This window comes from Phoca vitulina, unplaced genomic scaffold, assembly GCF_004348235.1.
Source record: "Phoca vitulina isolate PV1807 unplaced genomic scaffold, GSC_HSeal_1.0 scaffold32, whole genome shotgun sequence".
Lineage (NCBI taxonomy): Eukaryota > Metazoa > Chordata > Mammalia > Carnivora > Phocidae > Phoca > Phoca vitulina.
Window position 1 is genome coordinate 4211476 of NW_022589735.1, and position 14529 is coordinate 4226004.

At 51.1% G+C, this 14529-nt stretch overlaps 1 protein-coding gene across 1 annotated transcript in view; it reads left to right on the forward strand.

Annotated features, from left to right (window-relative positions):
- The window catches only part of TRPC7 (transient receptor potential cation channel subfamily C member 7), a 148607-nt gene extending 134341 nt beyond the window's left edge, over positions 1–14266 (forward strand). Inside the window, exons 9-12 of the mRNA XM_032425311.1 lie at positions 3999–4220; positions 4904–4984; positions 11812–11887; positions 14097–14266. Of these exons, the coding sequence (XP_032281202.1) occupies positions 3999–4220; positions 4904–4984; positions 11812–11887; positions 14097–14266 (549 nt within the window). The remainder of the gene's footprint in view (positions 1–3998; positions 4221–4903; positions 4985–11811; positions 11888–14096) is intronic.
- Positions 14267–14529: the final 263 nt, after the last annotated feature.

Genomic DNA, 14529 nt, shown 5'->3' on the forward strand with positions numbered 1-14529 from the left:
AAGCAGAGAAAGGTAGAGAAAAGGTACCACACCGTTGACCATTGACTGGTTGACCCGGGGCATCCTCTGGGGAAGGGAGTCAAAGGAGAGAGCTTTGGAAGGGGACTGTCACACCTTTGTACTCGGATCTTTTATAAGAAACGAGCGCTCGTGTATTTCTCACGGGGAAGAAATTAAAGACCTCCAGGTATTAGTTTGCTGCGCTGTGGTAACAAAACACGACTGGGTGGCTGGAACACAGAAAGGAATTCCCCACAGTTCTGGAGGCTGGACGTCCCAGATCAGGGTGCTGCCAGAGCTCGCTTCTCCTGACGCGTCTCTCCTCGGCTGGCGGACCACTGCCTTCTCGTGGTGTCCTCGCGCAACCTTTGCTCCCTGCGAGCCGGCCCCTGGCGTCTCTTCTGCTCTGTATGAGTTCACCCGTGATGTCAGCTCAGGGCCCACCCTAGCAACGTCATTTAACTGTACTTACCTCTTTGAAGGCCCTATTTCCAAATACAGTCACATTCTAAGGCACTGGGGGTTAGGGCTTCAACTTATGAATTTTAGGGGACACATTTGGTATAACACACACCTTCCCCAAAATAGAGTATTCAAAACAGTAGGACCAACATGTGCCAAGGCAGGAGGGGTGAAATAATGCGGTATTCTTGGCCTGCAAGAGGGTAGACTGCACCAGGGAAAGAAGTAGGGGTGAGCCAGCATGCACCTTAGCCTGCCCCCGCTCTCCCCCTGCCCCCACAGGAAAATGCAGCACTCTGTCCATGGATGAGCGTATGTTTTAATGGTGTACATATTTGCTCAGTTATGTGGATGAGCTTTTGCTAACCAGCCCTCCCTGCCCTTCTGGGCCTCAGTTTCCCCAAATGTAAGAGAAACCAGATGGTGCCTGGATAACATGCAGGTCTCTGTACCACTCACCGAGGGTGCTGGGCCCCATCCTAGCAAGCACTTCGTGCTTTGGTCCAAATGAATGTGGCACGGAAACCATGGGATTAGTGTGGAGAGATGCCCAATAGTTTGGGGCAGGACTGGGCACAGCCAGGACGTCATGTGGGCCTGTGATGTTGAGTTACCCCAGCACGGCACTGTGCCCGAGGTGGAGAGAGCCCACTGCAGCCCACACCTCCCCTCAGGGCTCTGGGCTTCTCCTCAGGGGAGAGCACGTGTCCCCTCCCACCTCCCCAGTGATGCATGAGCAAGGGCCCTGAGAAGCCGAACGAGGCCGCTAGACAGTGCCTGGTACCCCCGGTCACACTGAACTTTGATGAAGTACACATCTGTGAAATCTTCCACGAGAACACTTATTTATTCAGCCAACAGATCTTGAGCACCTACCCTCCAAATCCACGGACCCGCCTGCCTCTACACCTGCCACGCCCCCGCCTGCCCTCCTGCGGGGGCGGGGGTGGGTGGAGCTTCTCCATCTGAGATGCTCTGCCCATGTGCCCTGGCTCCCTGCCCTCTCGCCTCCTCAGGAGCTGCCACCGCACGTCATCCCTGCTCCACCCCTATCTTCACCCTTCCTGTCAGCATATAAATGAGACTCTGGGTCTTTAAAAAAAAAAAAAAAAAAGTAACTAAAAAAATCCTCCCTCGATCCCACTTTCCAACTCTTTCTTTCCTGCTCTTTCCTGCCAACTTTCTCAGAAAAGCTGTTTATACTTCTCACTGCCTCTTCTACTCATTAACTCCCACTCCTCTCCACTCTCACCCCACCCACACTTGACCTGGGAGAGAACTAGTCACCCTGTGGAGCTCAGCTCCCACACCAACCATCAGGCAGCCTCCTCAGCCCCGCGGGCCAGGTCAGGAGCTCTACACCCAGGGGACCTGTAGCCCTTAGCACAACTCCAGGTGAAAGACTGGGTGATGAGCAGTTCACCATATTCATGTCATGGGCCAGACTGTGTGCTCCACAAGGGCACGGACGGTCAACCCCAGTGCCTACCCAGCCCAGGCCAGCCACAGTAGGTACTCGATACATGTTTGCTGAATGACTACAGGTTGAACTCTAGGCACTGTGTTAAGTTATGGAGATGAAAATAATACTTACTGAGGGCCTACTAATGTCTGACATTAAATGAACTCATTTCATTCTCATAATATGACCTATGAGGTAGGCCTTCTTGTCGCCATTTTACAGATGAAGAAACTGAGGCCCAGAGCAGCTAAGCCACCTGCCATGGCTACACGGCTAGGGAGGAAGAGAGGCAGGACAGGAACCGAGGCAGGCTCCAGAGCCCATGCTGTCACGACTACACCACCCTTCCTCTCAGGTCACAGTGTCCCTGTCACACGTCCCTGTTGAGCAGCAGAGGTTGGGTGCAAGTCCTGCCCTCACAAAGCTTCCAGGCTAAATGACTCCAATACGATATCCCATAGACCAGGCCAGGTGCTGATGGGGCCTCAGCAAAAGCAAACAAAATGGCCAAGCCTGCGGGCAATAGCCTTATATCACACGGCACCTCCCAGCAGCCTCAGCTCGGCCCCTGCTAGATTCACGGTCCCTGGAAGTGTAGCTAGTGTCTGTGAGGACTGGAACCCACCCCCTGATGGAGCACATACCTCAGTGCCGATCTCAGGGCTACATGAAGGAGGCAGCATCTTCTCCATTTCCCGATGAGCAGGCCCCAAGCCCTTGCTGAAGTCATGCAGCTAGGAAGGGGTTGCGAGCCCAGGTCTGTCTGACTCCAAATCCCATGCCTCTTTGCTGCTCTCAAACCGCCCCACTAGGACAGAAGCCTAAAGAGCCTGCCAATTAAAAAAAAAAAAAGAACCACACCTGCTACCTGTTAGGGGGCCTACCCAGCAGTCTGGCATTGACACCATGTCAGACGTAAGAGATGTGGGGTTTAACTCTAGCACCGCTACGAGGGACAGAGCACGGCTGGACTAGCTCATGCTCACTACAGTCAGGTCTGTTTCTCTTAAATGACACGTGCACAATCTCTTTACATCCTCTGTGGCAGCACTCTGACCAATCAGAAATATGCTTTCTAATTAGAAATACGCAGTGATACAATACAATCTGGGAGCTGCTCACCACATGCACCTGTTAAGTACGTGAAATGTGACAGGTCCAAATTGAAATGTGCTGTAGGTATAAAAAATACACACCGATTTCAAAGACTCAATAGGAAAAAAAATGTGACTTATCTCATGAAGAATTTTTATAATGATGCTCAGCTGAAATGGTAACATTTTGGATCTCCTGGATTAAATAAAAGATATCACTGGGATTAATTTCACCTGTTCTGTGGGGCACCTGGCTGGCTCAGTCAGGAGGGTGTGAGACTCTTGATCTCAGGGTTGTGAGTTTGAGCCTCACGTTGGGTGGAGACATTACTTAAAATAAATAAATAAACAACACTTTAAAATAATGTAATCTTTGATGAATCACTACATTCTAGACCTGAAACCAATTTTACCCTATATGTTAGCTAACTAGAATTTAAATAAAAATTTGAAAAGAAAAGAAAAATGAGCCTGTTCCATTTTCCTTTTTATCCTGTGGCTACTAGGAAATTTAAATTTACTTCTGTGGTTCACGTTTGTGGCTCACGTGATATTTCTACTGGGCAGCAATGCTCTGGAACATGAATACCCCGATGCCGTGGTGGTTCGTGAATCCCCAGAGCCCTCGGGGGCTGACAGGATTAAGTGGCAGTGAGAAAAGTTCTCTGGTTTGTGGCAAGTGGAGAAATGTTTGTGAAAATACCCAGCGGAGAGTCAGGGAGGAGGAACAGGCTGAGGTTTTCAACAACGAATCCTGAGGAGTTCGGTAGAGATCTTAGGGATGACTAATTTCATGCGGTTTTAGCACAAGCGAACTCCCCATGCTGGGCCTTCGTAAAGAGGGAGAGCATCCAGAGACCCTCAGTCAGTCCTGTTTAGAAGTCTGCCGTCAGAAGATGTAGCCTGCATCCCATGCCTCACACTGAACCCCGCTGTTCAATTGTGGCCTTTGATGGTGCGCTGTTTCCTTTATCCCACAGGAGGATGCAGATGTGGAGTGGAAATTTGCCCGAGCCAAGCTCTGGCTGTCTTACTTTGATGAAGGAAGAACTCTTCCTGCTCCTTTCAATCTAGTGCCAAGTCCTAAATCATTTTATTATCTCATAATGAGAATCAAGATGTGCCTCATAAAACTCTGTAAATCCAAGGCCAAAAGCTGTGAAAATGACCTTGAAATGGGCATGCTGAATTCCAAATTCAGGGTAGGTGGCATGGGGTTTATGGGGCAAGAGAAGGCGGGGGATGGGGATGGGGAGGGGGACCGGGCGTGCTCGAGTCAGACGGTGCTGCTGATACGAGGGAAGTCAGTGAGGGGCCCCCGCTTTTCAGAATCTGCGGGCACGTTGGCAAAGCTGCAGCCCCCGCAGGGGCTGCCTGTGGTAGGTGCCCTTCTCCCCACAGTTCCTTGCAGAGGTGGTCTGCAGGCTGTGGGCTGAGCCATGCCCCCACCGAGGCAACCACTTAGTGGCCCCCAAAGAGGAATGGCTCTTCCCAGAAGCTTTCTGGAGAATGATCTCCGGGAAGAAAGTTTCCCTGCCCATTACCTCCTCCTCCTGAAGATTCTCAAGGTTTAGTAGCATATGAAAATCTCTCAGGAGTCTGGGAAGAAAGACACCCCCTACTAACTTTAACTCAGTGCTTCCCAAAGTTGACCAAACTATATTCTATAACCTGTAGTCATCCTACAGAACTAAGGTCCCAAGAACAGTGTTCTAAGAAGCCTAGCAGCAGTGGGTATATCAGCTTCATGAGGGTCCTCTTTTTAGGGACAGTCCCATATATGGGTGCTGTTCATAGATGGCTGTCATATGTTATATGAATGTGTGTGTGTGTGTGTGTATGTGTGTGTGTGTGTGTAGTATTTATTATGTTTTTTCCCCCCCAGAAGACTCGCTACCAGGCTGGCATGAGGAATTCTGAAAACCTGACAGCAAATAACAGTTTCAGCAAGCCCACCCGATACCAGGTAACCACACCTTTCCCAGGTATGGGCAGAAGTGGACACTATCCAGACATGGATTTAGTAACAGGGCTGCGTCAGCCCCCCAGCACACAGCTTCATTTCTTCCTTCATTCAACAAATACGCACTGAGTAACAACGATGTAGCTGGCACTGCACTAGTCACTGGGGATGGAGACAGGTCCCTGTCATAGGGGCACCTCCAGGCCAGTGAGGGATGGAGACAAAGTACACGTAACACACAAGTAAGTACATAACCTCAAATCGATAAAAGGAGAAAGAAGAAAACAACAGGGTGCAAAAATGGGGAGTAAGAGAGAGCCCCTGCTTAGGTGTGGTTATCAGGGGAGGCATCTTTAAGGACAGGACAGTTAGTTAAGACCTCAAAGAAGGAGGCAGCCCTGTGGGGCCTCCCAGGCTTGGGAAAGGCATCCACAAAAGCCAGAGGGGAGAACCTTGGCAGGTCCAAAGCAGCTGGAGCTCAGCGGGCACGGGACAGTCATCCAGGTACAAGGGAGTGAGATTTGGACTGGGGTGTGAGTAGGGGGATGGAGAAAAGCAGACAGATTCAATATACATTCTGGACACAGGCAATGGGACATGATGCTTCTCTGCAGGGACAGGGTACCCAGCACGACTCGGTGGACATGGGTGTCCCCGCGGAGCACCTGACCTAAGACCGCCAGCTTGCCAAAGTCTGTTCTTGTACATAAACCTTAGAAGACTTTTTATGCTTACAGCCCTTTGTGCTGCTTTTGGAAATTAATGCCCCTGCTCTGTATTTATCTGAATCAGCCCATGAGCCAGTGATAAATGCAACTATGGATTATTGATTATAAAAGCACAGGCCATTCATTTCCTGCCTTCCCCTTCTCAATGATCAGCAGTTCTATCCATGCTGATCAGTTCTTTTTTTTTAAAGATTTTATTTATTTGAGAGAGAGACAGACAGATAGTGAGTGAGAGCACGAGCAGAGAGGAGAGGGAGAAGCAGGCTTCCCGAGGAGCAGGGAGCCCGATGTGGGGCTGGATCCCAGGACCCTGGGATCATGACCTGAGCCGAAGGCAGACCCTTAACGACTGAGCCACCCAGGTGCCCCTATGCTGATCAGTTCTTATCAGAGGTAAACTTGAAGCCACCCTGAGCATGCGTGGGGTGGAGGTACGGTGCCCCTGGTGCCACCATCCCAGAGGGAGCAATGAGACTTAGCATCTTCCAGACGCAGGTCTCTAAATGTATCTCCACCCATATTTCAGAAGCCAGCTATGCAGGTAGGAGGATTTAAGTGCGCAATTAAGAAACATTTCATCCCTCAGAGTACTTAGAGTTTGATGAGATGACACAGGCTAAAAACTGGAAACGGGCAAATCTTGTATTTAATTGTGTGCAGAACTGGGCCCGACCAGTTTGATCTGCTTTGAGTTATGTTACAGCACAAATCCATCGGTCAGTGGAAGGATTTTTATTTCTCAGCTTGTCAGAGAAAAATATAGATTATCTGTGTCACAAAAGAGATAGAAAGCCCTCAGGGGTTAGGGTCAAATCTCTGATGGGTTTCCAGAAGAATCAGCTGCCGAGATAAAGGAAGACTGATGATGTGGTGAATGTCCTCTACCCAGAATGAATCCTTTAGGAGCAAGACTGTTTTCAAAAGCAGCCTGGAGGTGATTCTGTTTCTGTCTTCCCTCATCATTGGCTGAGTCCCTGTGGCCATCAACATCCCCAAAAGCTTCCTGCTGTGATTACAGAGATTGGGTGGTACTGGGCTTCAGGCTGCTAATGACCTTGGGCAGCCTGCTCACCCTGTATTTTGTGAATCCACCAAGAAAAGCCTCCAGATATCTATTCAAACAGTTGTCACAGAAAAGAAGAAAGGAAACCCCGGGGCCAGTAAGCATCAGAGGGAAAGGGTTGAGAGGGAGCAAAGAACTGGAGAGCCCTTTGCATTTGCCCATGTGCCCTGTGCTTAGCCCTGCAAGGTAAAGTCTGGGCACCTTCCTGAGCCATCACCTGCTCAGACAGGAGTAAAGCAATAGATGGCAGGAAGGACAGTGGGGTGTAGGCTAGACACTAGCCCAGATGTAATCTCACCCAAGGCCAGTGAGAGAGGCAGTAGCTTTAACCCCATTAAACAGAAGAGAAAACTGAGGCTCAGGGGTGAAGGCCCACAGCTGGTTGAACTATCTATCTGACTCACAAGGGTACCCCTCTTTTACTACATCACACTTCCTAGGCACCCAAGCCTTGCTGAGAACCTGTCCTGCCTGCCTGAGAACTGTCTGAGCCTGTGGAGCATGAGGGGAGGGGGCAAGGTATAGGAGGATCTTCTAGAATGAAGGACTGGGGCAAGGGTCTGGCAAAGCCTCTTCTGTTTTCTTGAGCCCACTGGTGGCCTTCCAAGTTGCACTACTTTCTTCCCAAAGCACCTTCCAAATGTGCAGAGATCAGAAGGAGCCTGGCACACTTCCTCTTTCTTAGGCTCCTGGCTGCACCCAGAGCAGTCACCTCCCCGAGGACATGTGGCAGAACCACAGGCCCTTACACTGTCAGGGCTCTGAGAAATTCTGTAGCATTCCCAGTAAGACAAAAGCCCTGTCGTTCATGGAGTTTTTAAGCTCGTTGCCTCTGTGTCTCTTCAGTAGATCAGACTTAGTGCTTGAGATGTTTATTTGAAGCTTGTCAATCCTTCGACTTCTGAGGGTTCTCTGGTGTAAGGGAAGGCCATTCCCTCAGACCAGAGGCTCTCCGTGCTTTGCTTTAACTTAGGCTTCCAGGGGTCTGAAGTCTGTTTTTCACAAAACCGGTCCCTTACTTTTGTAATGTTGTTTTTTTGTTTTGTTTTGTTTTTCCAATCTGGGCTCATATGAACCCAAACAATGAAACAAAACCAAGATACTGGTGAGGGGGTCAGAGTACGCCTCCCGTCAGAACCACTCTGTGACCTCTTCCAAAATCCAGGGTGCCTGTCTGCTGGGGCGCGTGCAGACTCATCTACTCCCACTCTGAGAGCTGCATTTCCTTCTCGGGCAAAGCAAACCCGCCGCATCCCAAATGCACCGCAGAATCCAGGCATGGTCGGTTCTTCACATGAGCCCCAGTGTTTGTGGTGCAATCCTTTCCCCAAACCCAGTGGGGAGTCCTCCTTTTCATGCTCTAGGTGGCCTTTTCTGTAGAGACCAAAGCAAACAGAATAGACAACTCGTCAACGCTGATTCCTTCTATTTCTGGTGTCTGATAAACCCTAGTTTAACAAATGGCATGTCTGGGATCCATTCTGTCCCCTTTCTTCCAAGTGTCCCTCGATTTCTGTTTTCCTGGGTGGCAACACTGTTTCCCTCTAGATTCTTTGTTGACCATCTTCAGCGTCCCATCTGTGTCCTCTTTGTTTACATCTTGAGCTACTCTGACTGCACAGAGAGATGCCTCTCTTCCATAGAAAGTCTTTCTATGTCCTCCCAGCACCAGCAGCAGCCCTGGGAATGTGGGCAGGGAGAATTGTGAGGCTCCTTCCCTGGATCTCAGTGTCACGACCATTCAGATCCCTTGTGCCTCTCATCCTCATCCCCTTCCAGTGTTAGTTCTTTGGCCTGAGTTATGTCACCAGCTACACTCATTTCCAGCACCTGCTAAGGGCAGGAGGACAAGGTCGGAGGAATCGACACCAATGGGGACACATTCACTTGGGGACAGTTTATTATCTTCTTGAAGTGAAAGAACTCTATGAAAGATAGCAAGGAGACATCTCAAACCCATCACAAAGGACCATTCCTTTACCCCAAACACAGTGAAGGAGGGGAGACTTTTGGTGTCCATCTTTTCTGAAAACAGATATCCCCTCTAGCATCTGTGTGAAAGAGAACTTTGGGTAGTTCTAACCACATCTTCTCTGACATACCCCAGGTTGTCTAACACGTACGCACCACAGGGGGAACCTGGCGCCCATCAGGACACAAAGTCTCTAAGCAGATGCTAGGCGGTCACACTGCTCTCCTTTAAGGCATCTATCACTCCTGGGAGTGAAGTGGGGGTGGGAGGAAGGGTAAAGGGTCCCTGCTTGTCTGCAGTGCTCAGGAGATTCTGCTTCCATATTAAGCCTCAATAATCCTGACACATGATGAGGGGCTTAATTTCAGACATTTGTTTCTCTCCCCTTGGAGCCACAGACGTGCAAGCCTTAGCTCAGACGAAGCATGCGAGCCCTCAAGAAGGGTCCATGAGCCCTCATGAAGATGACATACCGGTGACCCTCTTCCCCAAGGGTAACAGGTTTTTTTTTACTGAAATATCCCAAGGGGTAACAACTGAACAAAGCCATCCATCCTCCGAAATCTAACTGAGGCTTCCTCCTGCATAGAAAACCTTTTTAAGGGCGCCTGGGTGGCTCAGTTGGTTAAGCAACTGCCTTCGGCTCAGGTCATGATTCTGGAGTCCCAGGATCGAGTCCCGCATCGGGCTCCCTGCTCGGCAGGGAGTCTGCTTCTCCCTCTGACCCTCCTCCCTCTCATGCTCTCTGTCTCTCATTCTCTCTCTCTCAAATAAATAAATAAAAAATAAAATCTTTAAAAAAAAGAAAAAAGAAAACCTTTTTAAAGGACAAGTAGGTAGCTACGAGCAGCGGTTTCCTGCATCTCATCCCCTAAAGCGTCTTGCACATAACCTTTTCCTGAAGGTTGGAAGAAGCCCCAGCTTTGGTTTCCATTTTGATTACATCTCAGATCTGCCATTTCCAGGCTGTGTGACCTTGAAGTCACCTCGCTCTATGAGCGTTGGTGTCCTCATCTATGAATGGAGACAACTTTCCCAAGCTCACCAGGTTTCTGGGAGGATTCAGTGAGGTTATTCTGTCAAGGAGGCTAAAGGGACTCCTGGTCTGCTGGAAATACTCAATATGTGTGTTTCTTTGTTTCTTTTTCACCCTTTCTCCCCTCCTCCCAGAGGCCCATCCACACTGAAGGGGGCTTGTGAGTGGGGTCTCACCTATTCAAAACAAATGGAGTTTGCGGGGCACACTGTGTATTGATAATAAACACACAGGGGAATCTTTTAAAATAACGGGTTGAGTTGTGTTGCGCTACCAACACAGGGAGAGACCGTGATCACTGCCACACTTGTACAAGGTCTCGACTCAGCACCGTCGCGGAAAATTGAACTCTCCACTTTCCACCTCCAGCTTATACTTTTACCCCACACATATAAAGGTTCTTCAACTGATGAATCCAGAAACTAAGGAACCCTTAATTCTTGAGGTTTTCCTTAAAATGGCAACAAACTTTAACTAGATCCCCTTGACTGGCTTTAGCCTGAAACTTTGCAGAATACTTCTGAATTCTATATTCAGGAAGAATTTCAGATACCTGGGTGTCTGGGTTTTGGGGTTTTGTGCTTTTTTCCCTGAGAACTGGCTTGGGACAACGTTGGTTTTGTGTGGGTTTTACAGTTCAAAGTGAAAAGAGCATTACTGAGTCCCGTGAAAGGCATCTATTCATACAACTTGGGTAACCTGCCTTAGGGACTAGGGAGAATGTCAAGAAGAAATCTAGCAGTGCAGTTTAACCACTAACACGGCAAGACCCAGGCCTCTCTGACAGAGGGTAGCACGAAGACAACTTGCTCACTCATGATTCGGCCGAAATAAGATCACAACTCAAAAGCACAGAGCTGAGGAGACCAGCAGCCCGAGGGCTGAGGGGGGCAGCAGCGGCCTAGAGGTGACACAGGGCTCACCCCAGACAGCCTTTGCCAGGTTCCATTAGAGTCCTGGAGTCACACAGCCTGGAGACACCAGGCTGAGGTCTTCGCCATCAAAGGCACTGAGAGAACCTGCAGCTGATGACAAGAATGTGCTAAATCCTTCTCTTTGCCACCCAGCCATCCACTCCCCCGGCTTACAAAAAGCTTTTCCTGAGCCCACATAGTTGGGGAGAACTCAGTAACCTGCCTGACCACACACGGCATGGCCAGGGACAGAATTCAGGTCCCTCCCATCTAGAAAATGCTGCCTCAGTCCCCTGAGTCCCCGGCTGTGAGCAGGTGACAGGAAGGGATGAGCAAGGAGCAGGGAATCCCTCCCTCTCTGCCAGTTGCTCAGCCCTTGCAAGATTCAGAAGTCTCAGCTATCCGAGTATTGCTAAATCCTGTGACTGCCCAGGAATCCACCAACGACCAGCTGGCAAAACCCAAAGTTCACCTCCTGCCGTCTTTCTCACACTTGGCTCTATTCTTGGTGTCTCTGAAGTGTTTACTCCCACCTCCTCATTTGCTTAAAGAACCCATATGTGCGTAATACACGGAAGCTGCAGGCCGACCCCTTCCCTTCCAGCACGACCCGCAGGCGGGCGTCAGGCATGCGGGCTCTCAGGGGAGTGGGCTGCTGGCAAAACCTCCCGAGGCCCGGCTCTATCTGTTTCCGCCCCTGGCAGGAATTTTCCAAGGTACAGTGGACTTGTCCAGCCTGGTCCTGACGCGGTGCTAAGCCCCGAGGAGAGGACATGACTGGCTAAGGTCACAAAGAAGGTCAGGGTGGAGTCGGGCATAGGACCTCCCAGTAGCACTAAGTGATGGTCTGTCACTCTCCCTGGCTTGGCCTCCCACCCTTGAGTGTCCTGCTTTCACGTCCCTGGGGCAGGGTCATCCTAGGCAAGAGGTTAAACAGACACAGGCCCACGTTCCCCCAACAGGCGAGGCACCCTGAGAAGAGAGGCACCGAGCATGGGGGCTCTCCCAGCTGCTGACCGGGCTCTCTGTGGGGGGGAGGGGGGCATACATATACCATGCAGGCTGCTTCTGTCCTTGGCCAGGCTTGTCTGACCCCTTCCTTGTGCTCCCATTTCAGAAAATCATGAAGCGGCTCATAAAAAGATACGTCCTGAAGGCCCAGGTGGATAGAGAAAGTGACGAAGTCAACGAAGGTAAGTGATGGGTTCTTTTCCTGCAGGTCGGCAGTGGGGCAAGGTCTCACCCAGCTAAAATCGAGGTGGTGTGGACAGGACTGCGTTCCTGTCTGGAGGCCCCGGGGGGAGCTCGCTTTCCTTGCTGGCTCAGGTGTGGGCAGAAGGACGTGCCATGTGGCTGTGGGGTGATGGCCTCTGTCCCCTCGCTGGCTGTGGGCTGGGGCTACCACCACCACCCCCCTCCGGCTGCCTACAACCGCCTCATCCCAGAACCAGCCCCCCAGCCCCGAGCCTTTCTCCAGCGGCCACATTCCTTCCTGTTCTGTCCTCATGTCTCTCTGACCCCCTCATGCCTTCCTCTTCCGCTTGTAAAGACTCACGATTAGACTGGATAACCCAAAATCATCTCCCTATTCAAAGCTGGCTGATGAGCAACCTTAATTCCATTTGTGACCCTTGTTCCCTATTGCCATGTAAAGTGACTATACTCAGATGGGACACCAGGGATTAGGACCTGGTCATCTCTTTGGGGGCAGGGGGCTGGTAATAATCCTGCCTAGTGCAGCAATGGTTGCCTCGATTCCCCATCACGTCCCATGGGTGCAGGACGGCCTGGAATTCCTCATCCCAAGGGTGCACATACAGAGAGCCGTAAGCAGACGGGACACCTCTTTCAGATCCTGCCACCACCCTGTCTCACTTCCAGGCCCTGAGAACTTGACAGCCCACAGTGTTTCTCGAAGTATTCCCCCAGCTCAGAATCACGTGTTAAAAACGCCCATCCCGGACCGCACCCAGGCCTAAGGAATCGGCATCTGCGGGGTGGCCTGGCGGGCTGTGCATTTTGGTAAAAGCCCCAGGTCATTCTGATGCACACTGAAGTTTGCAGGCTACATGATTTTCATTGCTTGGGTGATTTTCCAGTCCATAAGCAGTTACTCTTAAGTGAAAAGCAAATTACCTTACACCAGGTCGTTAATCTTCATGAGACACACAGGACAAATATTTGCTATCTCGAAACAGCCTCCTCTATGAATGAAGGCACTCAGTGTCCCCCTCGCTCAGGCCACGGGCGTACTGGAAGAGCCCGGTCCCTTAGTGACCCTCTGCTTCCTTCTGGAGCCTCCAGCAGGCAGCCTGAAGATCCCCAGCGGCCAGACTCACTCCTGGGCTGATGCTGCCCAGGGGCTGAGCAGCAGCTGTTCAGACACCCCTGAGGCTGGGTCTGGAACGCACCACCAGGTGGCCTGCCGGCCACCTCGAGCAGTGCGTCCTTGTGATCGACAGGAACATAACTGATTACCAACGGCAGGGTTGCCAGGTTTCATGCCACTAGAATTATACCATGCAACCGGGGCTCAGGAGAGCACCCCATGAAAAGGAAACAGGGGATGTATGCGTTTGTCAAAATTGGCCAACCTCTACCTTTAAGATCTCTGCATTTTCTGTCCCTAACACATACGGAGAAAAGAGATAGGAATAACCGGGCACCGGCCTCCCATCTGAGGCAAGTCCAGTATCTATAATATCAGAAAAGAATGTTTTTGAGTCCTCTTTGTAGTTCATTAAAAGATTTGCCCAGCCCAGGCCCAGGTGGATTTTGACCGACGTGGTTCACTGTGGAAACCAGGGCAAGTCCCCCCCCCCCCCCCCCCCCCCCCCCCCGGGGCCCCCTTGCTATGGAAGGAGGCGGCGGCCTCGGCGACAGAGCTCGGTGTGCATGGTCGGGGCAGACCCTGCTCCTGCCAGGCTACCGCGTGCATGGTGCGGAGCCCGTCCCTTCCCGCTTGGGAGCTTCTCCTCTGCAGATGACAACCACGGAACACAACAGGGAGCATCATGAGAATGATCGTTCCAGTTAATGACGGTGTCGCTCGGAGTCTTGAAATCTGCCTTTAATGGCTCCGAGGCCAACATTCTAGCATGGTCTGAAACAGGCGCTGGGAAGGCACAGCCCTGCTCCTGACTCCCCCATCTATCTGAAACCCTTCACAAAGAGCTTGACCAGGAAGGGGAAGAGGAGGGTTTTAAATGGACGGATGTGTTGTTCAGTGGCAGGAGCTGGGTGGGACTTAGGTCAAAACACCACTCGTGTGCCCTCACCTCTACCCTTCGTGGGCCGGCCCAGCACCCTGATGCTGTGCTAGAAAGATGCGCGCCCCAAACGTATGAGGAATGAGCCCCTTCTGCCTCCTCATGCTCACCAAAAGCTCATCTGTCCTTGCAGGTGAACTGAAGGAAATCAAGCAAGATATCTCCAGCCTGCGCTATGAGCTTCTAGAAGAGAAATCTCAAGCTACCGGGGAGCTGGCAGACCTGATCCAACAGCTCAGTGAGAAATTTGGAAAGAACTTAAACAAAGACCACCTGAGGGTAAACAAGGGCAAAGACATTTAGCAGCCCCCCTCGGCATCTGTGACTTCTACCAGCATTCCCAGGCCAGGATGGATTTCCTAGCCACCAGGCCTGGCAGGGAAGGGTCCTGGGCCCACTCCTCTAGGACACTAAGGGGACCCCTGGCTCCATCCTGAGCAGACGTGCTGACATGTGCACCGTCGTGGCCTGCCTTGACCCAGAACTGTTGTGAATCTAGGCTGTTGGGTAAGAAAGGCCAGCACCGGAGGAGGGGAGGAGATGCCCCTCTGACACGTGTGAGACCT